Source organism: Siniperca chuatsi, linkage group LG2 (genome assembly GCF_020085105.1).
Source record: "Siniperca chuatsi isolate FFG_IHB_CAS linkage group LG2, ASM2008510v1, whole genome shotgun sequence".
In the NCBI taxonomy this organism is placed as follows: Eukaryota; Metazoa; Chordata; class Actinopteri; order Centrarchiformes; family Sinipercidae; genus Siniperca; species Siniperca chuatsi.
In genome coordinates this window covers 28,451,252-28,476,538 of record NC_058043.1, presented here as the reverse complement: position 1 = coordinate 28,476,538, position 25,287 = coordinate 28,451,252, and the positions used below count along the sequence as shown (strand labels likewise).

The 25,287-nt window shown below is 40.2% G+C and overlaps 1 protein-coding gene across 13 annotated transcripts in view; it reads right to left on the bottom strand.

Moving 5' to 3' along the window:
* Positions 1 to 1,414: 1,414 nt before the first annotated feature.
* The window catches only part of chl1b (cell adhesion molecule L1-like b), a 69,876-nt gene continuing 46,003 nt past the window's right edge, over positions 1,415 to 25,287 (bottom strand). For 5 of the 13 annotated variants that reach the window (XM_044168494.1, XM_044168486.1, XM_044168521.1 and 2 more), the window contains 20 exons: positions 24,320 to 24,460; positions 23,273 to 23,384; positions 22,824 to 22,990; positions 22,578 to 22,743; positions 22,338 to 22,462; positions 21,886 to 21,987; positions 21,241 to 21,438; positions 20,950 to 21,020; positions 19,928 to 20,150; positions 15,997 to 16,112; positions 15,532 to 15,736; positions 15,290 to 15,412; positions 10,910 to 11,089; positions 9,667 to 9,696; positions 8,697 to 8,768; positions 6,494 to 6,601; positions 6,124 to 6,285; positions 5,616 to 5,747; positions 4,558 to 4,630; positions 1,415 to 2,395 (listed from right to left, as the gene is read on the bottom strand). In XM_044168494.1, coding sequence (XP_044024429.1) covers positions 2,191 to 2,395; positions 4,558 to 4,630; positions 5,616 to 5,747; positions 6,124 to 6,285; positions 6,494 to 6,601; positions 8,697 to 8,768; positions 9,667 to 9,696; positions 10,910 to 11,089; positions 15,290 to 15,412; positions 15,532 to 15,736; positions 15,997 to 16,112; positions 19,928 to 20,150; positions 20,950 to 21,020; positions 21,241 to 21,438; positions 21,886 to 21,987; positions 22,338 to 22,462; positions 22,578 to 22,743; positions 22,824 to 22,990; positions 23,273 to 23,384; positions 24,320 to 24,460 — 2,711 coding nt within the window. In that variant the 3' untranslated portion in view covers positions 1,415 to 2,190. Of the gene's footprint in view, positions 2,396 to 4,348; positions 4,429 to 4,557; positions 4,631 to 5,615; positions 5,748 to 6,123; positions 6,286 to 6,493; positions 6,602 to 8,696; positions 8,769 to 9,666; positions 9,697 to 10,909; positions 11,090 to 15,289; positions 15,413 to 15,531; positions 15,737 to 15,996; positions 16,113 to 19,927; positions 20,151 to 20,949; positions 21,021 to 21,240; positions 21,439 to 21,885; positions 21,988 to 22,337; positions 22,463 to 22,577; positions 22,744 to 22,823; positions 22,991 to 23,272; positions 23,385 to 24,319; positions 24,461 to 25,287 lie in introns of all 13 variants that reach the window. The other 8 variants (XM_044168558.1, XM_044168529.1, XM_044168540.1 and 5 more) reach the window with 8 other exon arrangements.

Here is a 25,287-nt window from a genome sequence, read left to right as displayed (position 1 = left end):
TACTTCATATATCATGTTAATTAGTGAGCTGTAGAGGTGCTTTTAGGCAGATTTTGTTACCATTGGAAACAGACAGACTAGTTGTTTCCCTGTTTCTAGTTTTTCTGCTAAACTAACCAACAGGGTCTTAAAAAGTATCAAAAGTTGATAAATCAATTTAGCTACAATTAAGGCCCTTAAAAAGTCTTAAACGCCATTTTCAGAGGTATTAAATTTTGTAGCTTTTTTTCAGTATGTATCAGGGATGTGATTTTTTTTTTTATTATGGTCGCACACGCACACACAAACACACCCAGTGGACAGCAGAGCAGAGAGTCCACCGTGGAGACAGTGAACCAGGGAAGTGAAGGTAACATTACTCGAGTAAAGAGTAGAAAAAGTCGAAAAGCTATTTTTCCACCTGCTTTGTCCGCAGTTGTCGCAACCACAGCGTGCTTGTTAATTAATAGCTAATTGTTACGAACAAGCTAAATTGAAAGTTACCTGTATGTAGCCTAACTGTGTTTGCCACATCTTAAAATTTGGCAAATTCTTGTAAACTTAGCTGCTGGCTGAGACGGTAGTCCCCCCCAGTGAGATATTGAGTGTATATAGTGACTTTGCTGTTGTGAACTTTACTGTTACTGCTCTAGAAACAATATTTAGTTATATTTAAAATATAAATCAATTCTAATCGTGTTATGTATTTATTCTTTTAAAAAAATGCTAATTAAAAAAACCCAATTTATTAATTTAGTAATGAAAAAGAACCAGTAAGAGTAATGATAAATAACCGGGCCGATAAAAATACAATCCTAATGATACCCGCCCCTACAGCTGGTTATGGATTCACCCTCACATTGGGAGGATGAGCAAATCGTAGTTCAGATCCCTTCACTATAAACCTTGTTTAACAAATGTTATTTTGTGATTATTATTTGTTATAGCACACAAAAATATGAAAGATAACTTCAGGACATTACATTTACTTCATCAGTGAGCATATTTGTTTCACTTTTTTCGTGCAAATGTAGTGTAATGTGACTACAACCTCTTTTTTTAAAACAATATTGTAATGATAATGAAAAATGATTAGTTTTTAGTCAAACGATCAAATTTACTGATATTCTAATAAACCTTGCATTGGGTTAGTCACTCAATTCATTCAACTCAAAGTGACGATGAGGTCTTAAAATGTATGAAAAGGATCTTAAACGGTATTAAATTTAACTTCAGGATTCCTGCATATACCCTGTGTTAGCTGTAGCTTCATACTTACCATACCGACATGAAAGTTGTATCAATTTTCTCATCAAACTCTTGGAAAGACTATGTGGCTATTCGCATAACTCAATCATGTTTTCAGAGAAACTTCATTTGAAACACCAGCTATAGGCAACAGTAGCATTGTGAAATATTTAGTCTATAAACGGGATTCAACTGTAATTGTCCTTGTAGTTTTAATACAATTTCTGTGTAATGGACTGTTACAGTAAGCACAGACTGAAGTTTGTAATTTATACTATCCAATGGATCTAAATGCTAAACAAGACATTATAACTAAATTATATTTTCTTCTAACATCACAGGGAGATGCAATACTCAAGAATCAATGTTTATGATATGTAAATGTCCTTGTTATTTTGTCAGATATAAAACCACTGAAAAAAATAAGTTGATAAGCAACCTTTATACACATCTTACATCATATTTAATGAATCCAATTCAAATATAAAATGTCAGTAATGTTTGCTCCAATTGAAAAATATCTTGATATCCCCACTTAATCTGTGGTCTGCTACAAGATGGCATCAGAGGCAAAGCTGCATACTGTATAATGATGTGCAATGAAGAGTAAAATTGTCCTAACATTTGTACAAACAGTACTGCAGCTGAAGTAATGGAGATACAAAAAAAGAAAATCCAAGCCCTCTAAATTTTTTTGTGTAATAATAATTATAAAAAAAAGACACTCCGCACAAACAATATACACTATATATACACAGTATTTAGTAATGGTCATTCTGTTGCAACTTGACAAAACAGAGCTTTATAAAATGAGGGTGGCAGTGTGCAGTTGGCAATGACGCATTACATTTGACACAAAACTTGTGCTCGGTATGGATAATGTCTGTTTCCTCTTTCATTTGTTCCTCCCAGCAGGTTTAATGAAAATGTTGTCCGGGGGAGGATGGATGGCGGTTCTGCTCCTCATGCTGGGGTCTGAACGGTGGCTTTGATCTCAGCGGACACTCTCTTCTCTTTTCGCCCAGCGTACTCGCCGATAAAGGAACCATCCTCGTTGAACTGAGCGTCCTCGTCGCCGTAGTCCACCAGACTGTCCCCGCTGTCCCCCGCTTTGATCTCTCTGCTCAGCGAGTGTTGGCTGCCCTTCAGTGGCTTCTCGTCGTTGTCACTGCAAGAGAGGCACAGTGGATTTAGAATTACCTCATTTCACCCATGGCTTCACTCTATGGCTTACTGGAGAGGACGAGAGGGTGGAGGCTGGAGTTATCACTGCCTTTACGATGAGTCTCTGTGACTGACATTAGCATTTACCTCTGGCTGACCAATGGAAAATAATCACACAGACGCACATGTTGAGACAATTTTAATCATTATGCTATACATGTATCAATGCATATGACAAAGTGAGGTCTGGAAGAGACATGAGATATTGAGGGGGACATTAAAACGGTGCTCATTATTGAGGCTGCACATGCTGGCACCCTTTGATGCATTTTAACTGTGAGACTATTAAATATCATGTGCTTTTATGTAATTAGGTTCATAAGTAAGTTACTTTTTTATTTCCTGGTGACATTAGAGCCTTTGACATAAACTTGGTTGTACCACGTGATCTTCTGAAGTTCTAACTTAGCCTAGTTATAATGCAAGTGTTTATTATGTGGTGATTTATGCATCACTAAATTTAAACAGGTTGAACCATATAAACTTACATGGATATTAGTTACTGACGTGTAACTGTTGCGTTGCTAACTGAACCCCTTCAAAAATAACACAACATACTTCAAATGACAAAAATTAGACTAAATGACCAAATGATGTCTGTTAAGTTAGCGGAACTGGATATTAACCACCGAATTTATACTGTAAAAGGACTAGGTGACGTTAAGAATTACTGTTACAAGTGTCACAGTGTTCAGAGAGGTTAGTTCATTTAGAGCGCTAAGGATAAAAAGGACTGTTTAAGTGCTGCTACTGTTATTTCCAGGGTGTCAGTAAACCTTGTGGAGTCTGTCAGTCATTTCAGCTAGCTATGACAGTGATTTGTGTGAGAAAGCCTAACTGTGAATGGTAGAGTTTGTTGTTTTTCCTGCTAGTGTGGGGAGTTAGTCTTTGTGCGAGAGCTTTAGTGAGTGGCTAGTTCAGAGCTAACAGCACGGTTAAATGTTTCGTTGCTTTGGTGTTGGCTGCAGTACTGTTCTCTACTAAGCTGTCAGCGAGTCTTGTCGTCTTCTTACTAAGGGACGCTACAATACTTTAAAACAAACATATTTCTCCATGTACGCATACATAAATAAAACAAAGTCATACCTACATTTATAAAGTATAGTCAGTTAAAGGAATAGGTCGACATTTTTGGAAATAAGCTTGAATTCACTTTCTTGCCGACAGTTATATGAGAAGTTTGATACCACTCTTCATATTTACCATACAGACATGAGCGTAGTGTGGATTTTCTCTTCAAACACTCAGCAAGAATAATCAGCAAATAAGAGTATTTCCCAAAATGTTGAACTATCCCTTCAACATTAATATATTGTTTGTCCCCCTAAATATGGGGGGAAGTATCTTTGGAAGTCATGTTACAAGCTAAAGTGACTTCCTGTTTACATTGTTGTTTTTGATTTTTTATATGTTTCCTAGCAACGGGTTTATACATTACTGAATTCTTTACTGGCTAAGACATTTCTTAAGTTTTAATGGTGCAACCGAACATAGTAAATCACTAGTTTAAAACAAGCTAGTAGTTACTAAAAACTTTTAGTTGGAGAGCCCACTGATTGGAGAATTACACTGGGGCTCATTCTGCGGTTTTGAATTGGACAACTAAAGGATTAATGAAACGTGCCCAGATATTACTTCCCTGGAGATGAGCTGCTTTCAGTTACACTGATTGGTTTTAGCCTCCTACTGTGTGCTGGACAGTCAGCGTTTAGCTCCATCCGGACAAAAAATGGCAACATCTGAACGGCACTGTGGCTCCGTTTATGATGCAGTGTCTATCACAAACACCAACACAACACTGTATCTAAGATCACACGGCCCTACAAAGGGATTTTACCACCCTGACACACACTGATGTGTAAACAGCTCAGGGATGCTACTGCTGTTTATCACATACTTTCCAGTTACTCAGTCCATCAAATGTCTTGAACAGAAGAAGTGTAAGGCTCCATGTGAACCTCGTGCATGCTGGGTTGTCTTTTCAGCAAGAGGAGGAATACAGAGAGAATTACTGAGAGAAGAGGATGGAAATGACCGATAGCAGAAGAAAAATTCATAGAATGTTGCACGTGAATTGCAGTGAGGTGGTGAAATAGTTACACTTACCTATATTCACAAAATGTGTCGTCATTCATGCCCTGGGACTCCACGTCTGGGTGAAGGTCCTCTTTTTCTTTTACTGCTCACAAAATGAAGAGAAAAAAATCAGTGATTTCCACAAGAGACAGCTGCCAGTGAAGCTCACTGTGTCCCCTGACTGTTACCTTGTTTGAATAAGTTTGAGTCTCAGTCCCTGATTCTCTGCACTTGTTCACTGAATGAAAGATCAGTGCAAGCCTTACCAAATATTGCAAAATGTCAAATATATGGTTAAAGAAGCTCAAATACATTTTTATATAATTGTTCTAAATATAAATCTTATTTTATATAAAAAATCAAACTTTACCTTGTATAAAATATTTTTATCTACGTTATTTTTTATATAAATGTTAAATTCATGATAAAAATATTAAATACAGTACAAATCAAAATGTATAGTTCTATATGTGATGTAGCAGAAACAAAAATCATGGTTTGGGCAAATGAAAGAAAGGTTTTTGGAGCTATGGGTGATAATGAGAACTTAATGAGAAAACAAAGGAGAGAGCTGCGTCTCGCTCTTTTTTCTGCTGACGAGTGAAGCGATCGCTGCCCAGGCGACAACCTGATGGTCATTAGCTGTGAATAATAAAGCCGATAAGGACTCTCATGTCCCCAATAGGAGGAATAACATTGAGATACCACAGAGCTTATGTCATCATTCCCTGCGCAGCCATCCCGTGCACAGCATTTGCATTTTGTCTCGCTGTGGGCTGCACTTTGTTTAGATTGTTGCTGGAAAAAGCAGCTTGCCTAAATAATGCAAAATACTAATGCTGGACATACAGTAGAAATGCTAATTTCCCTATCAATGCACAAGCCAATTTTCTGTATAAATTTGCATTAAAATAATTGTGTGGCCTGAATAAAAAAAAAACACATCAGCTTACATATTCCTGTAATGGCTTCTAGGATGATTGGTAATTTCTTTCGTAGCAACAAACAACCAAATGGAAATACAATGATGCTCAAAGCGGCAATTAGTATTCAAACAAGGACGTGTGTGCATGTAAGTGAGCACCTACCGGAATACTTCCCTCCTTTATTTCTGTTGACAAAGCAGGCGATCAACACAATGAGTGTGAGGAGAGCAATGGCACACATTAGGCCGATAAACCAGCCCTGGGTGGATATTCCTCCGTGGATGCTGGCCAGACCTGAGGAGAACAATACGCAGTGACTTTGACACCCCTTGGCCTTTTCATCAGGACACTTGATTGAATGTTTACATTGACAAAGCCTATCTGATGCAAAGGCAGGGCACACTGCTGATGGAAACGGTCCAATATTAATACTAAACAGCTAATCTTGCTTGTCTAATTAATCAAGTAGGGAACGCTGTACAAATGTAATTCCTCTCAGTGAGTCCGTGTGGCTAAATGAAATCCTAGTGACACTGCAAAGGACCACACATTATGTCTTGAGTCACTGCTCAAGGACACGCTGGGTGCACCTGCACTCTATAAATGAGAGGTCAAATAGTTTCGCCTGCTTTTCTTTCTTTTTTCGAGTTATTTTGGTTTCCCTCCTCACCTGTAGACCCGGTCGTGAAAACATCTTCAAATATACTAGAATTATCAACCCAGCTGTTAGGAATAAGGCGCACAGTGTACTCAGTCCCAGGTTCGAGCCCGTCAATGATGTGGAAAGTCTTAGAGGTGTTTAAGGGCTCTGATATCTTCCAGAAACCCTCACCTGTGCAGAGGGTGAATGATCAGGATGGGTTAGTACTCATGAAAAAAAACAACTATTGAATTTAGTGAAGATATGAATGAAAATACATGAATGACCATTTCAGACACACCACATCTAAAATTATTAAATGTTTCACCTACAAAGTCTACTTAAAATCCCTCTAACAACGTCCAGAAACTAACAGAGAAAAAGGGTAATATGAGCTTACGGTTGTTCATATATGCAATATAAAACTCAGTGTGCTCTCCTCCACATATCCAGCTGATATTTGCAAAGTTGTCACTAACAGCTGAGCTAACATTCAACAGGGCCGGGACTGACAGAGAAATGAGAGAAGATGAGAAAAAACAGAAATGGCAGAGAAGGATTAGTAAAGGACAATGCAGATCAAAGCAAAATCATGAGTGTTGTCATTATGCGATGAAGGATGTTGCTCTTCACCGTCTATGAAAGAAGCGAGCGTGCTCTTATGTTTCCTAACACTAGTGTAAGGAGGCATCAAACATCTGCCAGAGAGGGACATAGGGTGAATACCTCAACAGCAAAAATAATAAGAGTAATGTGGATATGGAAATGGAATCACAGGTGGAGCCCGCAAAGCTAAATGGAGATCTACAGAGATCTTAAAGGAGATGAACTGATTAATCATTTAGTCTATGAAATGTCAGAATATAGTGAAAAATGCCCAGCACCTGTTCCCAGGTCCAAAGGTCAGGCCTACAAATGTCTTGTTTTGTCCAACTGAACTCAAAAACGTGTATATATATATATATATATATATATATATATATATATATATATACAGTATCTACTATCCATAATGATATAAAATAGATAAAAGCAACAAATCGTTACATTTGAGAAGCTGAAACCAGAAAATGTTACTAATTACTAAACGATTACAGCTCTAATATTTACAACAAAAAAAATAAAACAAAAAACAACAAAAAATCAGAATCAGCCCTTGAAACCAACAATATGTAATTTAATTCCCAGAAGCAACACAGAGGACGTTACCTCAGTCTCAGCGGTACTGTAGCTGCAGCCCTGGTTTTACTCTTTTTCTTTGAGTTATCTAATTATAAGTGGTCTTTAATAATCATTTTGTCTATGTTATTTGCTTTGAAAGCAAGAGCAAATTTAATCTGTACCTTAGCTTTAGACATATCATGTAATGTAGCCTTATATTAGACATTTCTAATAATGTAGTGAGAGATGTGTATCATTAGTGGGAAAAGTATTCTTTGACAGCAGCTGTCTAAGCTAGTCAACAAAGCACAATCCACTTCATTTCCCCATGGCAAACATGCAAATCTTCTGCTGTGTCTCCAGCTCAGGTGCATTATTTGCTCAGGTGATAATTTAGCAGACAAGGACACCTGTGTCTGTGCTGCCCATCCCAACCACTGCAAATGACACTCTCTGACTAATGTTGATGGATTAGTCTGCAACTATGGTAATTCCAGTCATTGGGACTGCGCGATGACTTCAAATGAGATAGGCCCCTGAACTAAAAATATCTCAAGGCTGGCTGCCGTGTGTTGTCACCGCGCTCCTCAGCTTGCTATTAAATGCTGCAGAAAGCAGCTGCTAACCCAGCAGGGAGCTGATGCCCTGGAAGATGCCCCTTCAAAGTCAGGAGGCTTTTTTATAAGGAGAGGCCAGAAAATATTCTGATATAGGAGCTTTCAACAGCTTCCGCTTATCTACTTATCTCAGTGTCCTGTAAATATCACCCTCCCAGTATGAGCTCACACCTCCTCGGCATCGCCCAGGAGGATGTTTCTCCTCACTATTTTCTCTCAGCTCACATGCTGCTCCGGACAACTTCTTGACCCAGAGCGGTGTTGCTATTTACCCAGTTGAAGATTACATGGAAATGTCAGGTGACTGTTGGGTCAATACACTGACGTGTTCTGGGGGTGGCTGGGGCCCAACAAATCAATCACTGACAATTAGACATATTTGTCCCCTTCGAGTGACTGCGCTCTACAGCACCACTGTTGGGTCTGGATATAGATCTAGTATCCTAAATTTCCCCTGTGGTACAGAATAGAAATTAAAACCAGCTTTTTCATCAGTATGCACATAGCTTATAACAAACAATAAAATGGGGCTGTTACTCTACATTCCAACCCTCGTTTCCACTGGAAACAATACAAACTACAGAAAAACAACAACCCTGAAATAGCTAATTAGTCTACATAATATAGAGCCGTTTTGTATGTTTTTTTGTTTTAGTGTTATCACTTTACTTTGAGGAAACGACAGAACCGTCACCTAGCGACAGCAAAATGTCCTGACAAAACATGAACATGTATTTGGTTTCATAGTTTTACATATTTATCTCACAGTTTTTGTTTGTCTCTGTGGTTTGATGCTTGTTGTGTCAGAATGTGCTGCAGCTCTACCTATGGTGGAACGAGTGGGTTTGGTCACTGGGGACTTTGGAGTGCTTGGAGGTGAGGGGGAAGCTGACTTGCCTGAAAAGAAAGACAGACCTTGTGGTTATCAATTGGGATAGTGCTCGGGGCGCTACGTTCTACTGTTAGCACGCATGTTATTTTCAGCTAAACTCTAAAATGAGTAACTAATCATGATGACTACATGTCTACAGTGAAACATAATGTAGAATCAATACATACACAATATACACAAGGTGAGGTGTTGTGATTTTTAATTTGACTTGATCTTGCCTTTTAAAGGTGAAAAGTGAATTCATTTTCTTTGTGCACATCATTAAAAAGGAAGAAAGATGAATGCGTGGCGTGTCTGATGCTCTTCCTGGGTTTGGCTCTTAAAGCATCATTTATTTTCTCAGCTTGAGTTAGACAAGTTGCACTGACTCTCCTGTTGCTAGGATAAAAGTCAATATTCGTTTACAGTCACTAATGAGCCGAGATTAATATGAATTTATAATTAGGTTACTTATTATCATTGCTATTTGAGAGGAAGCCACAAACTTTATCTAAGAAGAAGTTGACATTTTTCTAATGAAAGGAGACATCAGCGTGCTCTCTGCTAATGGCAAGGGCAAACAACAGACAAGGTCAATTATGTGCAGAGGAGCCGAGTGTTTGGAGCTTTTTGATTCTGTACAGGCAAAATAAAATGTGTCGAACAGTTTGAGACTCAAAACCTGATGATTTATTCAGGCCTGTAACATCCACACCTGTCCACATTTCTAAATCTAAAGCATGCATCCACTACCTAAAATAATAATCATGACTGTTAAACATGTCATACCAACATACAGCAAATTTAGAAATATATAATTCCAAAATGAAGTATTAATGTTATCAACAGTATGTCAGAGCAGTGTGAGATTGTATGTGTAGGTATGACGTGTCACAGTTTCTACATTAACACAGATCTACATACTGAGGCCAACAGTGGGAGCCAAAGTGGAAGCTGCAGGGGAAAAAAAAAAGAAAAGAAAGAAAGAAAAAGACAGAAGGGGCAAGCAATGTATCGGCAAGCAGACGTTTACACAGTCATTCACATTAACAATACACACAGCATGATCAAAGGTAACACTCAATGCAATGCACTGTTTAGTGGCATAAGAGAAAGCAGGCAGAGGATAATTAACAGAAACGACACTGATATATACACACAGTGATAGTACAATTGCCACAAATAACTTACATGCTCAAATCATTAGAGTCTCCCACACACGTATGTAATAGCTTACAAAAGCTTACAAAATTGCAATTCAATACATAAAAAATGTGTCCTTCTCCCTGGCTTTTCAGCATGCAAATAAACAACACCTAAGAGCCAATTAAGTTTCTTTCTGTGATTGTAAGGATTCTTCAAGTAAATGCTAAGTAATAGCTTGCATAATCAACACCTGCAGTGTCTTTCAGTGTGTTTTTGCATAACACAACTTGAATGACATTCATTTCTTTGGGGTGCATTTGTATTAAAAACGCCACCCAATTATTTATGCTGACAGTATCTGTTGCTGCAGTCCATTTTTACTGACACTCAGGTGAATCCAAGTACAGTTTCCTGTTTAATTTCCCATCCAATCATTCATACCACCGCCCGTAATCTCACAGAAGCTTGACTTGAGTTTGAGCCAGCTGAAGTATGGCATGCTGTCCTCAACAAATGATATGTAATTGAAAAGAAAAGATTACATGCTACAAGCCGGCTCATTATGATTACTTACCCACCAACTCTTTCATGATTACACAATTCAGAATCAAAACCTTCAGTTTCCCTCCTGCTCATAGCAATTTTGTTTCTTAGCTGATTGTTTCATAGCTCACGCTCTCCGTCCAGTCAATAAGCACTTGCTCTCTCATGACAGTGACAAATGAAAACCTCCACTACACCCATATGAAATTGTTTATCCACAAAAATTACTTACATGGAGATATGAAAAGCTTGGCTGCCCAGGCATATATCATACTCCACTAGTTCAATGCCATTTGAAATAGTGGAATGGCTTTGTCACCAGAATTCTGCCCAGCCAATTCTGCACCTCAAAGCTCGTCTATGTTCTCATTGTCTCTAACAGGAAGCAACACACTCACCCTCCCACTCACCCACACCCACAAGCTTTTCCACACATACACCACCTAGTCAATTGCTTTCTGAACCCTCCATTACTCACTTGTTTCCAGGGTAGTGGTGCACTCCTCGCTGACAACAGGCCCGCAGCCCACCGTGGTGCAGGAGCGCAGGTAGAACTTGTATTTGCTCACAGGTTCCAAGTCGCGCAGGATCCACTTGGTGGTATCAGGTTTGCTGATGTCTACTGTCTGCAGTGGCCCCACTTCCTCTGTGTCATTGACTAGATGTAAAACATAGTAAAAAAAAGAGTTAATGCTTTAGATTACAGTCCATAAATACCCGTGTAAATATTTTGTACGTAAGGGGTATCATACTGGGAACCTACCGGTAGGTAAAGGAAGAAGTACAGGGATCAAGGGGGTAACAAATTGCATTTAGGAAGGACCTAGAACTTACTTTGTAATTACATTGAAAAACAAGGAACATTTTACAGTCCTTATAACCGTTCTTATACTGTAAAAAGGGAGCCTTCTCTGTCACTTTACTGTCACTGAAAGGGAGCGCCTATTGGCTCCTACCCTAGCTCATACCCTGTTACTAGATTGTAAATACATTGAAAAAGGGGAAAAGAAGGGACTGTTTCATTTTACACACTGCATATCCCGTACACATTGTAATAAGGGAACTTCCTCCCTTGTTTTCAACCCCTTGTCCTTAAAGAGTAACATTAAATCCACTTGAGTTAGTAAATTCCATGTATAGTCACTTTATTACACTATCTATTGATCCTGGTCCCATTTTATAGTGTTTATTGCAATAGAAGTTATTTAAGAGGTAACGGCCTTTAGCTCAGCTAGAATTACTCATACATGCTTTTCAAAAAAGGTTGATAAAAACAGAGAGAAACTTGACATGTGATTTGTAAGTGATGAATAGCTCGCTACACTATTCTTTATGCTGCATGTTGTCCAATAAATGTCAATAATGTGTTTGACTTCTTTATCGTTCATGATATAATGATATGACAGGACATTAAAGCTGGTTCTATTCTAACATCGGTTTTTATTAATGGATTCCAAGACTAAATTTCTGTTTGCCAGTATTTTATCATCATTTCACAAATATACACCTAACAGCAACATAGTTACAGCTATCAAGGAACACCCTTCCAGTTTTATACTATTTTATTCCCCAGTAACAATAATACTGTAAACTTTATTTAATCAGTAATTATTGCATATTTAAAAATGTTTTACAATGTCATTTCCCAAAGTTATTTTTTGAAAAGAAAAGAAAATTTCGAAATAAATGACACCATAAAATTGTCACTCCCTTATACCCTAACCTGTTGTCTTCATCCTTTGTACCTACAAAGTTTTGTTGGTACAGTATGAGGTTGTTGTAAATTATTTTTTACTAGTGACTGAGTGATTCCTGTACACACTGAGATATTGAACTTTCAGCTTGCATTCTGTTTTGGAGCAAAAAACTAAAACTAAAATACTGACAATCGCACGACATTTCAGCGATGCCAAAGACAGCAAATATCACTTGTCATTTTGGCTTGCGCATTTGCTTTTTTGGCTTTAGAAAAAGACAACTTGTCATTTGCTTGTTTGACTTAATACCCCCTTTAAAATGTTATTTGCATTTAACAAACAGATTGTTGTCCTGTGCATGCACATCTAGAATGTATTTGTGTTGTGTCTGTCTACATTGTGATGAGATCTCATTTTTCACTACGTAAAGCAGCTCAGTAGGTAGGGAGGTGGCATTTATGTTCTTTGTAACAAAAACAAACACGGCAGGTGTTGATGTGACCTTTGCTGTGAAAGAGGTGCTACATCTCTCTGGTAGGAGGCAACAGAAACAATGACAAGAATGTATTGGTCTGCTTCTCTTTTTGCCAGGACACCGCCCACTGTTATCTGACATGACAATTTATTTATTTTTTTTTTGTTTTGTTTTGTCTCTAGGGATAAAAAAACGGTCCATTTTTGGTAAATTATTCAATCCAGACTGTTACAGAGAAGCATAAGCATCATGTTTCTATCCTGTGGATGGATAGTTTCTCACTTATCCGGAAACACTCAGGCCTGACAGCTGGTGCACATGATCTTATGGATTGAAATGGCTGAAGGCTGCAGACTTTGGTTCTTTCACTGACTTCAGACAACAATATTTCCAAATATTCTTCAGCCCTATTGGGCCAAATATAGTTGGCCTTGAGTAGTATGAAACAGACCATCACTGAAATCTGAGAATGACCCGACAGTTAATGAGTTCAGCTCAAATGGGAAGAAAAACAGAATGAATTGAAGTCAAGGTCATTTTTAACTCCCACTCATGTAGATATTTCAGATAACTGGAGTGCAAACTTCACTTGGCCCACTCTTAATAAGTTGCTCTACAGTAACTCTAGAACAAGCAAGCCCAATGTGCCAAGAAATGTGTTGAGATCAATCTGCACAAATATACTATTGCAAATGAAGAATCCTTACATTCATTCTTCAGTGTTTCATTTTAAAATACATTTGTAGTGTAAATGTAAACTGTAGCAACTCTGCCACACAGCAAAAAATAATGCAACATGTAATTTAAGTGTATAACAGTAAACTCATCTGAACAAATAGGAAATATTTGTGACCGAATGGATCGAGTGTGAGCCCTCACTTCACATTTGTGACACACTTATCTTTGCCTCGTCAAGTGGTGTGACTAGCTTCCTGAGAGGCAGGCTTGTAGTTGTTTAGTGTCTACTGGCCTACTCTTCCCATTTTTAAGTAAGTAAAAGACAATTAAAGAAAATTAAAACTCAAGTAAAACATTAATGGAATTTATTTAGTGATTTAGAAAAGAATACTGACAAAAGTTTTCTATGAACAGCTATCATCACTACAAAATGTACTGTTAAAGGACACACCTCTATCGTGTTCACATCTACTAGACGGATTGCTCCCCATCTATCAGCAGGCCGGTGTACTGATAAACTCACTAATGCAATGATCAAATGAGGTTTCGCTCAAATGTGCCATTTCAAAGCCAGTTAGTTTAACCATTTAAACACCCTCGTATTCCTGCATGCTCAGTGTGTTAAATGTTGTTACAACAGGCCTTCCTGTGAAACCTGTGAGATGTGAAGCTATTACAGACTGCGCTGCAGCTTGAGATTCCCTTTGTGTCACTGATGATACCCTGACAGCTGGCTACATTATCCTCAACATTTCGCACATGACTTCCTTCGAGGGAACTTCAAAAAAAAGTCACACTTCAAAGTCCATCAGCTTTATTGCTGTGGCACGATGAAAACGTCCTCTCTTGAAATAGTGTATGACACTTGGCCCTCTTGTGCAGCTGCAAAATCAAACTCAATTGGCCGGGAAATGGGGCACTAAGATGTTGTTGGAAGTTACTCATTGGCTTCGTTATGACTTTTGTTTAAGGACAGCAAAGTGTGTGCACACGTGGGATGTGTTCAGTGATGGCATCCCGTGGGACTGTGAGCTATGGTGAAAATGTCCCCTGCGGAGAGGATGGGGGTCAGTAAAACTGGACCTTAACAGACTATGACACAGTGGCTTTGGTCAGCACTAGCTGAGCCATGATTGTGACACACAGGTCATCACCCTGACATGTTTCCTATACACACACTCTGATCTCACTATGACCCTGGCCCCATTAGAGCAGCACAATGATTTTACTTTCCTTGCTGAGAATCATAGGTTAGACAATCACCAGCAAGCCAAAGATCCTCCCTTCTTTTACCAATACACTCCTGTACTGTACATACTTGTCTGTATCAATACAATACAATATGGAGGTAGAGGCTCTGCATTTAAAACAGTGAGGTCTCTGATATGCAGTCACTGTTTCCAAATTGAAATATATGGCCTGTGTGTTTTTGTATATACTCAATTTATTTTTTCATAAGAGGATACAAGCTGAAAGGGAACCGAGGGATCAAACACAAGGAAAAAACGTTTCATCAACATTTTATCTGAGTTAGTTAAATATCAATCTCAGAAGCCATTGGCTATCGTCTGACGACGATTTAGCATTTATGTGCAGATATTTGTCTATAGAGACTAGTTAAAGGAGCAGTGTGTAGGATTTAGTGGCATCTAGCGATGGAATTGTAGTTTACAACCATTTGAATACTCCTCGCCTCACTCTCCCCTTCCAAGCATGTAGAAGAAACTACGGTGGACCTATCTAGAGCCAGTGTTTGGTTTGTCCATTCTGGGCTACTGTAGAAACATGGCAGTGCAACATGGTGGACTCCGTGGAAGGGGACCCGCTCCACTCTGTAGATAAAAATTGCTTATTCTAAGGTAATGAAAACACAACATTCTTATTTTCAGGTGATTATACACTAATGAAAACATACTTATGAATATTATATTCCAATTCTGCCAATAGATCCTCCTAAATGTTACACACTGGACCTTTAAGTATAAGCATGAGGTGTAGGGATACATACTGAGCTGATACTCGAGGAGATACCCGGTGAGAATCCCATTAGGCTCCAATGGCGGGGCCCAGACCAGAGAGACAGTATGCTTCTGTACATCTGTGACCCTGAAAACAGGATTTTTCTCTGGGACTGTGGGGGCAAAGAAGGTAATACACATAGTAAGCAACCCAGTTTCCTTGGCTATTATTAGATTTTCCCTTCAGTAGTTGTGAATCAATACACTCCATGCTGTTTTTCCACAATCCTACCTCCCTCTGGGGTTTTGAAGTTGACGGGATGGCTGCCGGGGCCGTTGCCACGCCCGTTGAAGGTCATGACGATGAGGCTGTACTCAGAGAAGGGTGTTAGTCCCGGTACTGAAGCATTGTTTCGGTCCCCGGGGAATGTTAGTGTGTGTTTGTCTCCGTGGCTTTTCTTTGAGTCCCTCAGACTGCGCAGACGCCACCAGTTTATCTAAATTGGGAAAGAGACACACAGAGCCATCCTCAGCAGCGGCTGCAAGACATCAAACTTTGTACATCATACATATGCATATGTGTGAAAAAATGCCGAATAAGATATTGTGTTTTTTTCTGGTGGTCTGTGCAGGAAAACACTGAGCTGGCCAAGTAAAGGAGACAGAGTAGGGTGAGAGAAGCAAACGTTTAGAGCAAGGTCAGGGCCATTCCTTTTAAGCTGTGTCTAAAAGCAAAGGTGTGTATTTGAGGTATTACCCTGTAGCCTCCCAGATGTCCATGTAACTTGTCCTTGTGTACACGTGTCCAGCTAACCTTGACCACTGAGCTGTTCATCACCTCCACAGCTACATCATCAGGCGCAGCAGAGGGAACTGCAAAGGCAAACGCACATTAAAATCTACAGTAAGCTGAAAGTAAGTCAAGGAAAAACAGAGCAGTCAGGGAAGACCTGTAACAATGATAAATGAGTTTGAGTTATCCTAAAAACAACTAAAAGCTACATCAGAAATGAACGAACAAAAGACAAAAAATACTATACAACTACTAGCTACATTTAGTGATCACCTATTTACAGGAACACCTATTAAGGACTGAGATCAGTGGACTCTACCTACACTCACATAAGCTAATTCAATAATTAAACCACTGAGATAAAGGGCATAAATACTGCATTTAATAACACCACATTTGAGTGAGGACACAACAAGGGAAGGGTCATGACCTGAGGTGACTTCCTGGGGGCAAGTCCAGAAGAAAGCTAAACACAGGAAATACAGTAAACTTCTGTACAGACCGCTTTTCTCTTGAGAAGCTGTAATTGCTATAGTACACAACCGTGAAACTGAAAGTCAAACTCCAAGTCTAAAATATTTCAACAAAATTACAAAGCTTATAAATAAATAATTTCACAAAGTCCACCTGAATACTGCAGCTGAAAATATCGAGTTAAGCAGAAAGAGAGGGGAAAAAATCTTTCTCCACAAACCACATCTTTCTCCATAATTTCACATATCCTAAAGCTACACTTGCTACTGGCAGATACAAATGGCAGCAAGAGGTGAGTGGAAAGTTTGTAAACTTCAATACCCAGAAACCATGCAAGTTCAAGTCAGTAAACTCTAGACGCATAATCCACCAGGACTATCTGTAATCTCTTTTCACTGAAAATGGCAACAAGAAAAAAGATTCAAATATTCAAAGGTCTAGCTTTCTCTAGACGGTGCACTTGCTCTTCAGGAAACACTTTGTATTTTAACTTGATTTGATATACAGGCATCTTTTAGTGCATCTTTTGTCAAATGTATTTTAATTACATTCCTAAAGAACAATGTTATATTATTAAAAAGTTGTTATGGCCAATGTTGCCTACTTAGCGACTTTCTTGTTTAAAACACCTGGCGACAAATCCAGGCAACTTTTACAGAAGACCATAAAGTCCGTAAAGACTTAGTATTATTATTTTTTCTCAAAATACACAAAGTTTACAAGAGAAAGCTTATTCCAGTGTCTGGGTCCTCTCTATTCATGACACTTAAGTTCAGCTGTCTAGACAAAAGCCTTCATTAAAGGTTTTTCAAATCAGAGGTAGATTTGGATGCATATTGATGAGATGATAGCAGCTTGAATAATAATAACAATGATAATAATAATTATAGCTAATGAAAAAGCTACAATCAGTTAAGTTTAGGTTGACTTATTTGTTTCTTTAATTGTTTTAAAATCCTGTGTATATATATATATATATATTTGCGTGATGATGTCAACGTTGGCCATCATAAGCTATTGGTCATAACAGAGCAAGTCATTTTTAGTGGAAAATTGTGTTATTTATTTTTTCACAAGTTACATTGTCTCACTTTAATATTCATTTGGAGTTGTGTTTCTTGGCATCTGATGAATGTAAGTCCAATATTCACTCTCCTTTTAGTTTGAGTCTATTCCAGCTTCTGTGGAAAATATCTGGCTCTTTAGATGCAAAATGCTCCACTATGTTCACCAGCTAGTCGCTAACTTTGTCTGCCACTCGGTGCTTGGCTGGTAATGGGTTTATAAGAGCTTTTTTGCTGAAAATAGTTGCGCTTTAGCGTCTCTCGTGTTGTTTTCCCATCCGCCACTCTGCTCTCATCAACCTCTGTGGCTGGAAATGAGGTTGATGAGAGCAGCGTTGCTGATGGGAAAACAAAACAATGAGTTGAAAGATGCTAAAAACTGTATATATATATATATATATATATATATATATATATATATATATATATATCGCACCTCGCCCATTTCGATGCGAACAGGACTCTAAGGGACTTCATTGCGAACTCGATGAGGCTGTGGAAAACCACCCTTGAGGCCAATGGTAAGCCACTTGCACAAGTATCCATCAAATGTGGCATATACCAAGGAGATGCTCTGTCCCCACTGCTGTTCTGCATAGGTCTGAACCCCCTCAGCCAAATAATCAACAAGACTGGCTATGGATACCGACTCAGGAACGGGGCCACCATCAGTCACCTCCTCTACATGGATGACATCAAGCTATACGCTAAGAGCGAGCGGGACATCGACTCACTGATCCACACCACCAGGATCTACAGCTCTGACATTGGGATGTCATTCGGGCTTGAGAAGTGCAGTCGAATGGTGACAAAGAGAGGGAAGGTAGTCCACACAGAAGGGGTCTCACTCCCAGAAGGAACAATAGCAGACATTGAGGATGGTTACAAGTACCTTGGAATACCACAGGCAAATGGCAACCTCGAAGAGGCAACAAGGAAGACGGCAACGGCCAAATACCTTCAACGAGTAAGGCAAGTCCTAAGAAGTCAGCTCAATGGCAAGAACAAAGCCCAGGCAATAAACAGCTACGCCCTGCCAGTGATCAGATACCCTGCAGGAATAATAAGGTGGCCAAAGGAGGAGATACAGACCACAGACGTTAAGACGCGAAAGCTCCTCACCATGCATGGAGGGTTCCATCCCAAATCCAGCACCCTGAGACTGTACGCTAGCCGTAAGGAAGGCGGCCGTGGACTAGTGAGTGTGAGAGCCACTATCCAGGATGAAACATCCAAGATCCACAAGTACATCAAAGATAAGGCCCCAACAGATGACGTGCTCAGTGAATGTCTCAGGCAATGGGGAACAGAGGAAGACGTGCTGGAGGAAGGACCATCATGGGAGGACAAACCCCTACATGGGATGTACCACCGAACATAACTGAAGTGGCTGATATCAAGAAGTCCTACCAATGGCTAGAGCGGGCTGGATTGAAGGACAGCACAGAGGCACTCATCATGGCTGCACAGGAGCAGGCCCTGAGCACCAGAGCAATAGAGGCCCAGATCTACCGCACCAGACAAGACCCAAGGTGTAGGCTGTGCAAAGAGGCCCCTGAGACAATCCAGCACATAACTGCAGGGTGTAAGATGCTGGCAGGAAAAGCATACATGGAGCGCCATAACCAAGTAGCTGGCATAGTGTACAGGAACATCTGCACTGAGTATGGACTGGAAACCCCGAGGTCAAAGTGGGAAACACCTCCAAAGGTGGTAGAGAATGACCGAGCCAAGATCCTGTGGGACTTCCAGATCCAGACTGACAGAATGGTAATGGCGAACCAGCCTGACATCGTGGTGGTTGACAAACAACAGAGGAAAGCCGTTGTGGTTGATGTGGCGATACCAAGCGATGGCAACATCAGGAAAAAGGAACATGAGAAACTAGAGAAGTACCAAGGGCTTAGAGAAGAGCTGGAGAAGGCCTGGAAGGTGAAGGCAACAGTGGTGCCCGTGGTCATCGGAGCACTCGGGGCAGTGACCCCCAAACTGGAGGAGTGGCTACAGCAGATCCCTGGAAGAACACCAGACATCTCGGTCCAGAAGAGCGCAGTACTGGGAACAGCAAAGATACTGCGCAGAACCCTCAAGCTCCCAGGCCTCTGGTAGAGGACCCGAGCTCGAAGGACGAGACCACCCGCGGGGGGTGAAGGACAAAGTTATATATATATATATATATATATATATATATATATATATATAACTAATAACTTCAGTTATATTTCTTTGCTGGTTCATCACTATGAGCGACGCCTTTCACATTTCTCATAGCCATTTGATCCATTGCTAATATAAAAAATATTAACTAGTGCAGCTTTACATAAAATCACATCAGGTCAACAAACATCACTACTCACAGTCCTCTCCTGAGTAGCCAGTGACTATCTTGGGCTCGGGGCCCCAGCCCTGATGGTTCCTGGCTTGGATCTTGATCTCATAGGGCACAAAGGTAGGAGTGTTCTTCACCACAAACGAGTGTCTCTTCACCATGTGTTCCTTCCAGTCCTCCTCTACATCCTGTCTCCTGTAACTCACCTTATACTCCAGACCGGGACCATTGTGCTCAATGGGTAACAAGGGCTGAATAATGGAAGGAAAAGAAACCAAAAATAAAAAGGAATAACAATGGTGTGAAGGGTTTCATAGAGACTTCCACAGTTGCATAAGACGCTTCTTGTATTTCACCGCTCAATGTCACTGCCTCCGTGGGATTAAAATGACAAGCTAGCCCAGTGAACTGTGCTTGGAACACTGGTGTTTTATCCTGCTATCTAATAAAACAATGGAACAATTGACCTGTTCCAGCAGCATGGCTCTTCTTTGATAAAGTGCTTGCTAAGACATCATAGATGAAAAGATTTATCTCTTCACAGAAGTTGGACGGTGAGAAATAGAATGAGATACCATTATCCACAAAAGCAAATCATTAACAGTGGGAGAACTCATGAATGCAGTATTCAGGGGCTATGTTACCATGACAGAGCAACCAGATAATAAGTGAAGGTGAGATTTCTCTTTCTACAATAAAGCTGAATATATTACTGTATACGCCAAGACAAATTCTTTGTCATAGCTCTCCTTTCTTTTTCTAATCAAAGAAAAGGAGCAGCTTTCAATGGAAGATCATTCAGAGTGATCCCAGAAAATGGCTTTTCTAAAGATCTGAACTAAAGAATGAAATATCAAAAGTGGGCCATTTCCTATTAAATAAATAAATTAAGTAAATTCCTATTGGTAATTGCCTATGAAACACTGATAAAAGCTCATCTCTGTTCTCTTTAAAAAACTGAAACAAATGTGAAAAATTCAGTATGTAAAGGTTGCCAACATTACATCATTTGCAGTAAGAGGACAATAAAGACCAAACTCTATGTCTTACCCCCCAGTTGATATCCATTTCATGTGGCAAATGACCTTCGATTTTGATATTTTCAGGGTTCTTGTCAGGGGCTGTAGAAAAGAAGGAATATAGATTTTGTCGACATTGTTAGTGGAAGAAATCTTCAGTGAAATAAGCACACAAGAGAGCAGATTTTCAACAAAAATGGAATCAATTATGTAGCAGGTCTGAGTGTTTTATAGTTCACAGAGCAGCAGTGTTGGCAGCTCAAGTGGCCTGGATGACCTTATCAAAAAGTATAATAAACAATGAAAGGAGGATGCCTCAGACCTGTTGGGGGAGTTTTGTATCTCTCTGTGGACTTGCTGTGAGGACCCCTCCCCACAGTGTTAACACCAGAGACACGGAAGCGATAGTCGACGTGGCCATGGAGTTTGAGGACAGCCGAGTTGTGGTTCCCAGGTACTCGGAGCAGCTCCTTCCAGTTTCCCGGCTCCCACTGGCTTTCCTCGTACTCGATAATAAACTCTGTTGACAGGCAGAAAGACAATCAGAGCGGTCCCTCACTGCTATGGTTCGTGCCAAAGGATTGCTTATCTAACCACCAGCTGTGCAGAAAACTCCCCAAACCCTGCTCTGAGCTTGTGTATTCCTCAGGGAGACTAATCATAATTCATGCTTGGATGAATCAATAATAGATTCATATTGTAGAAGATGGTATCAAACAAATAATTTCCATACAGAATGATGCCCAAAAAGTGTGTATGTCATATTAATATTGTTCACTGAGAGAGACACTGATTCAGTATGTACTATACTGTATGTACTGACACCTGTAGAGTACGGTCTAGACCTGCTCTATATGACCTGCTCTATATGAAAAGTGCAATGAGATAACTAATGTTATGAATTGGTGCTATATAAACAAAATTGATTTGGATTGAACTGAACTGTACACACAGATGCTCATTTTACCTGTGGTTGAGCTGTTGTGATCATCCCCAGGGATCCATTTCAGTTTCACACTTTTGCTCTTGTGTTCAGACAGTACCAAGTACTCAGGTGCATCAGGGACATCTGAAAACCATCACAACAACATGGCTTTAGAAAATCACAGGCACATCAATCTCTGCAGCAAAAAAGACCAAGGGAACTAATGTTCAATCAAATCATCCTGAGACCCAGAGGATGTGGAATGAGCTGCATCGCTGCATAGGCCACCACTCTTTCTTTTTGACTTTAAGATGTCAACAAGGGTGATTGTCAGACACAGCACTGCACTAACAAAGCCACGATCTGCATGTTAATGCTCTGCTTTGGCCTCCTGACATACTGATCCGTTCATAAATGTGTCATATATTAATGCAGCAGTAGGGGTCTCTGATCCTTTGGCCTGGCGAAGAAATATTGTTAATATGTTAGCTCACCTAACACCATGAGCAGCGCTGAGGCCGTGTGTTGGTCCACTGGAGTTCGTGCCACACATGTGTACACACCCTGGTCCCTATGGCTTACATTGATAATCTGAAGAATACCATCCTCCATAAAGTATCTGTTGACAGGAAGATGGAGACACAATATTGATTGACAAAACTGAAACGTAAAATGACTTTCCAGCTGGGATAAAGTCTGCAATGCTGTAAAAAACATTTCATTCAGTATGCTACCTTGAATTCTCAGTGTAGTTGAGGGCTATCTCCATATCATCTTTTTCCCACAGGAGCTCAAAGTCGTTGCTGAAGGACTTGTCGTACTCTGCGAGGCATGAGAGCTGTGCCGTGGTACCTATTAAGATCTGCATGTCCTCCGGGGCTACAACTATTGTAGTGGGATCTTCCATAGACACAACCGTATTAATTACATTTCAAGGACTGGGAGCCACTGCAAACACTTTTACAGGTAAAACTTTTTACCTTTCACATAGAGCATGGCATCGATGGCAGATGATCCCTCTGTGTTTTTAGCTAAACATGTGTACTGCCCAATGTCGTCTTTCTCTACGCTGTAGATCTCCATCGACCCATTGTCATGAACGGTAAACCTCAGTCCCTCCACAGACTCAGAGGAGTCGTCTTTGCTCCTGGAAAACATTCAGAACAAACACAGAATAAAGTCTCAAAGTTCTCTCAGGCCAAATTAAACATGGACACCGCAGCAGTTTAAAAGGATAAATACTGCACTGTGGCAGCAAAGAAGACATAAAAGTTGCTGATTAGATTGACAGGGTTACTTTGGCGTGTTTTAAAGAAACAGCAGGTCACTCATAAAGAAACACACTGCATACAGGACTCTATCTATCAACCAGTTGAGACGTACTGCTCTCTGCTGGTGTATGGGAGACAAGAGCAAACTGCACACTTACCAAGTGATAGTAGAAGGAGGAGAGCTGAAGACCTTGCAGTGCATCATCACTCCCTTCCCCTCCACAGCAGAGTAATCCTCCCCCTCCTTGGTCAAAATCATGGGGGGCAGATCTGTAAAGACCATGCAGCAGAATCTAATCATCAATCTACAGCTGATAGAAAATCAGGATGCCCTATTTTGGATATTCCACCATGGAGGAACTTAGGTGTGGCCCTTAACTACTGTACTTTCAGGACTTTAAGGCAGTAAATACAACACTGAGTAAGATCAGGTTTGGAGTTTAGCAGATTTAAAAAACAGACAAAACAGGAAGGAATGAGGCAGGGCTGGTGAAATGAGGCGACAACACTGTTGCCTTCCCTATGCATTAATTGTAGGCTCCTTTGTGTCAAAAAATTCTTCAGCTGTCAGGTTGTCAGACATGTGTCAATGTGAAAATGAAATCAAAGAAGAAAACAATGGAATAATGAGTTAGCCGAGCGCATGTACCTTATCAGTTGTAGCCAAAGCCTCCCATTAAAATGGTCTGTCTCTCCTAATTGTTTACAAAGGCAGCAGCTGGGACTTAGCATTCAGAGACTGTCCAGCTTTATTAACTCCTGTGTCACCGAGAACAAACTCCCCACAACATTCTGTCTTTTCGTTTTTTTATCTGCACTTGTAAACCAGCACATGTTTGTCTTATGGCCCTGAAATCAGTATGGAATTGCGGGGGAACTTGTTAGCATATAAATGGCAGGGAACTGGGCTTGTTGCTCCACAGGGAGAACCACTAGCCAGAATGAAGGAGTACAGCTTGTCGACAGCCCTCCTTCCCTGGGCTTCTAACTGCTTTATGGGCATATGCCAACATCAGCACCAGCTCTCTAGCTTGACATATCAGTCGGCAGTCTCCCAATGACTCACTGCAAGGTCTGACACTTAGTCACAAACACTTTTTATAAAAAAATATTTAGATTGTGTTGTGTCATGTGCTTGATAAAAACAAGGGGAAACTAAACTGATGAAAACAGTGGCTCACGGAACTAAAAGCTGTCGTACTTACTCATAATCATGATGTTTGCATTGGACAGAAGGGTTCCATGTCTGTTGGAGGCCTCACACTGATAGACTGCACTGTCAGAGGCTTTGGCATTATGTAAAACTATGGTATCATCTAACACCTTCCTGTTGGCTGCAGGGGCCTCTGTAATAGAACAAAGATGCATTCAGCAAACACAAAAGTTTTAGATCATCACCATTCATGTTGCAACACTGTATGTAGATTAAAGACAGGTAATAGTTAAGGGTAACTGAACTCAAAATCTCAGTTTAAATTCCCCTCTTCTTATCTATACTTCACTGGCTACCAGTGGTTCAGTCATCTTCAGATCATTCAACCCCACACTTGGCAACTGCTGGTCAACTGCCACTCCCTTGCCTGCGTCAGTCTGGCCATCTCTCTGCCCCGTACTGACTCTTCGCCCTCCTGACACGCACATGGTGGAGTAATTGTCCTGACTGTTCAATTTTCCCCTGAGAGTTTGTATCTTGCATATTCAATTCAATTCAATTTTTTTTATATATCACCAAATCATAACAGAAGTTATCTCAGGGCACTTTTCATATAGAGCAGACTATGTCTAGACCGTACTCTTTATAATATTATTTACAGAGACCCAACAATTCCCACCATGAGCAAGGACTTGGCGACAGTGGCAAGGAAAAACTCCCTTTTAACAGGCAGAAACCTCGAGCAGAAACAGGCTCTGGGTGGGCGGCCATCTGCCACAACCGGTTGGGTTGAGAGAGAAAGAGAGAGTGGGGAGAGACAGAGAGATATTCCCCAAAACACACACAATAAAGGCAGCTGCTGGGGTTGTTACTCTATTATAGTTCATTTAATAACTTGTTGAATGATGTTTTCACAACAATCTAAACTGTCTGATTATTTAGCCTGTCAATAGTGAAGAACAGTCCATCTACAGTGCACTTACTGAATGTTGCAGTTGCAGGTTGTCTGCTAAATATCTA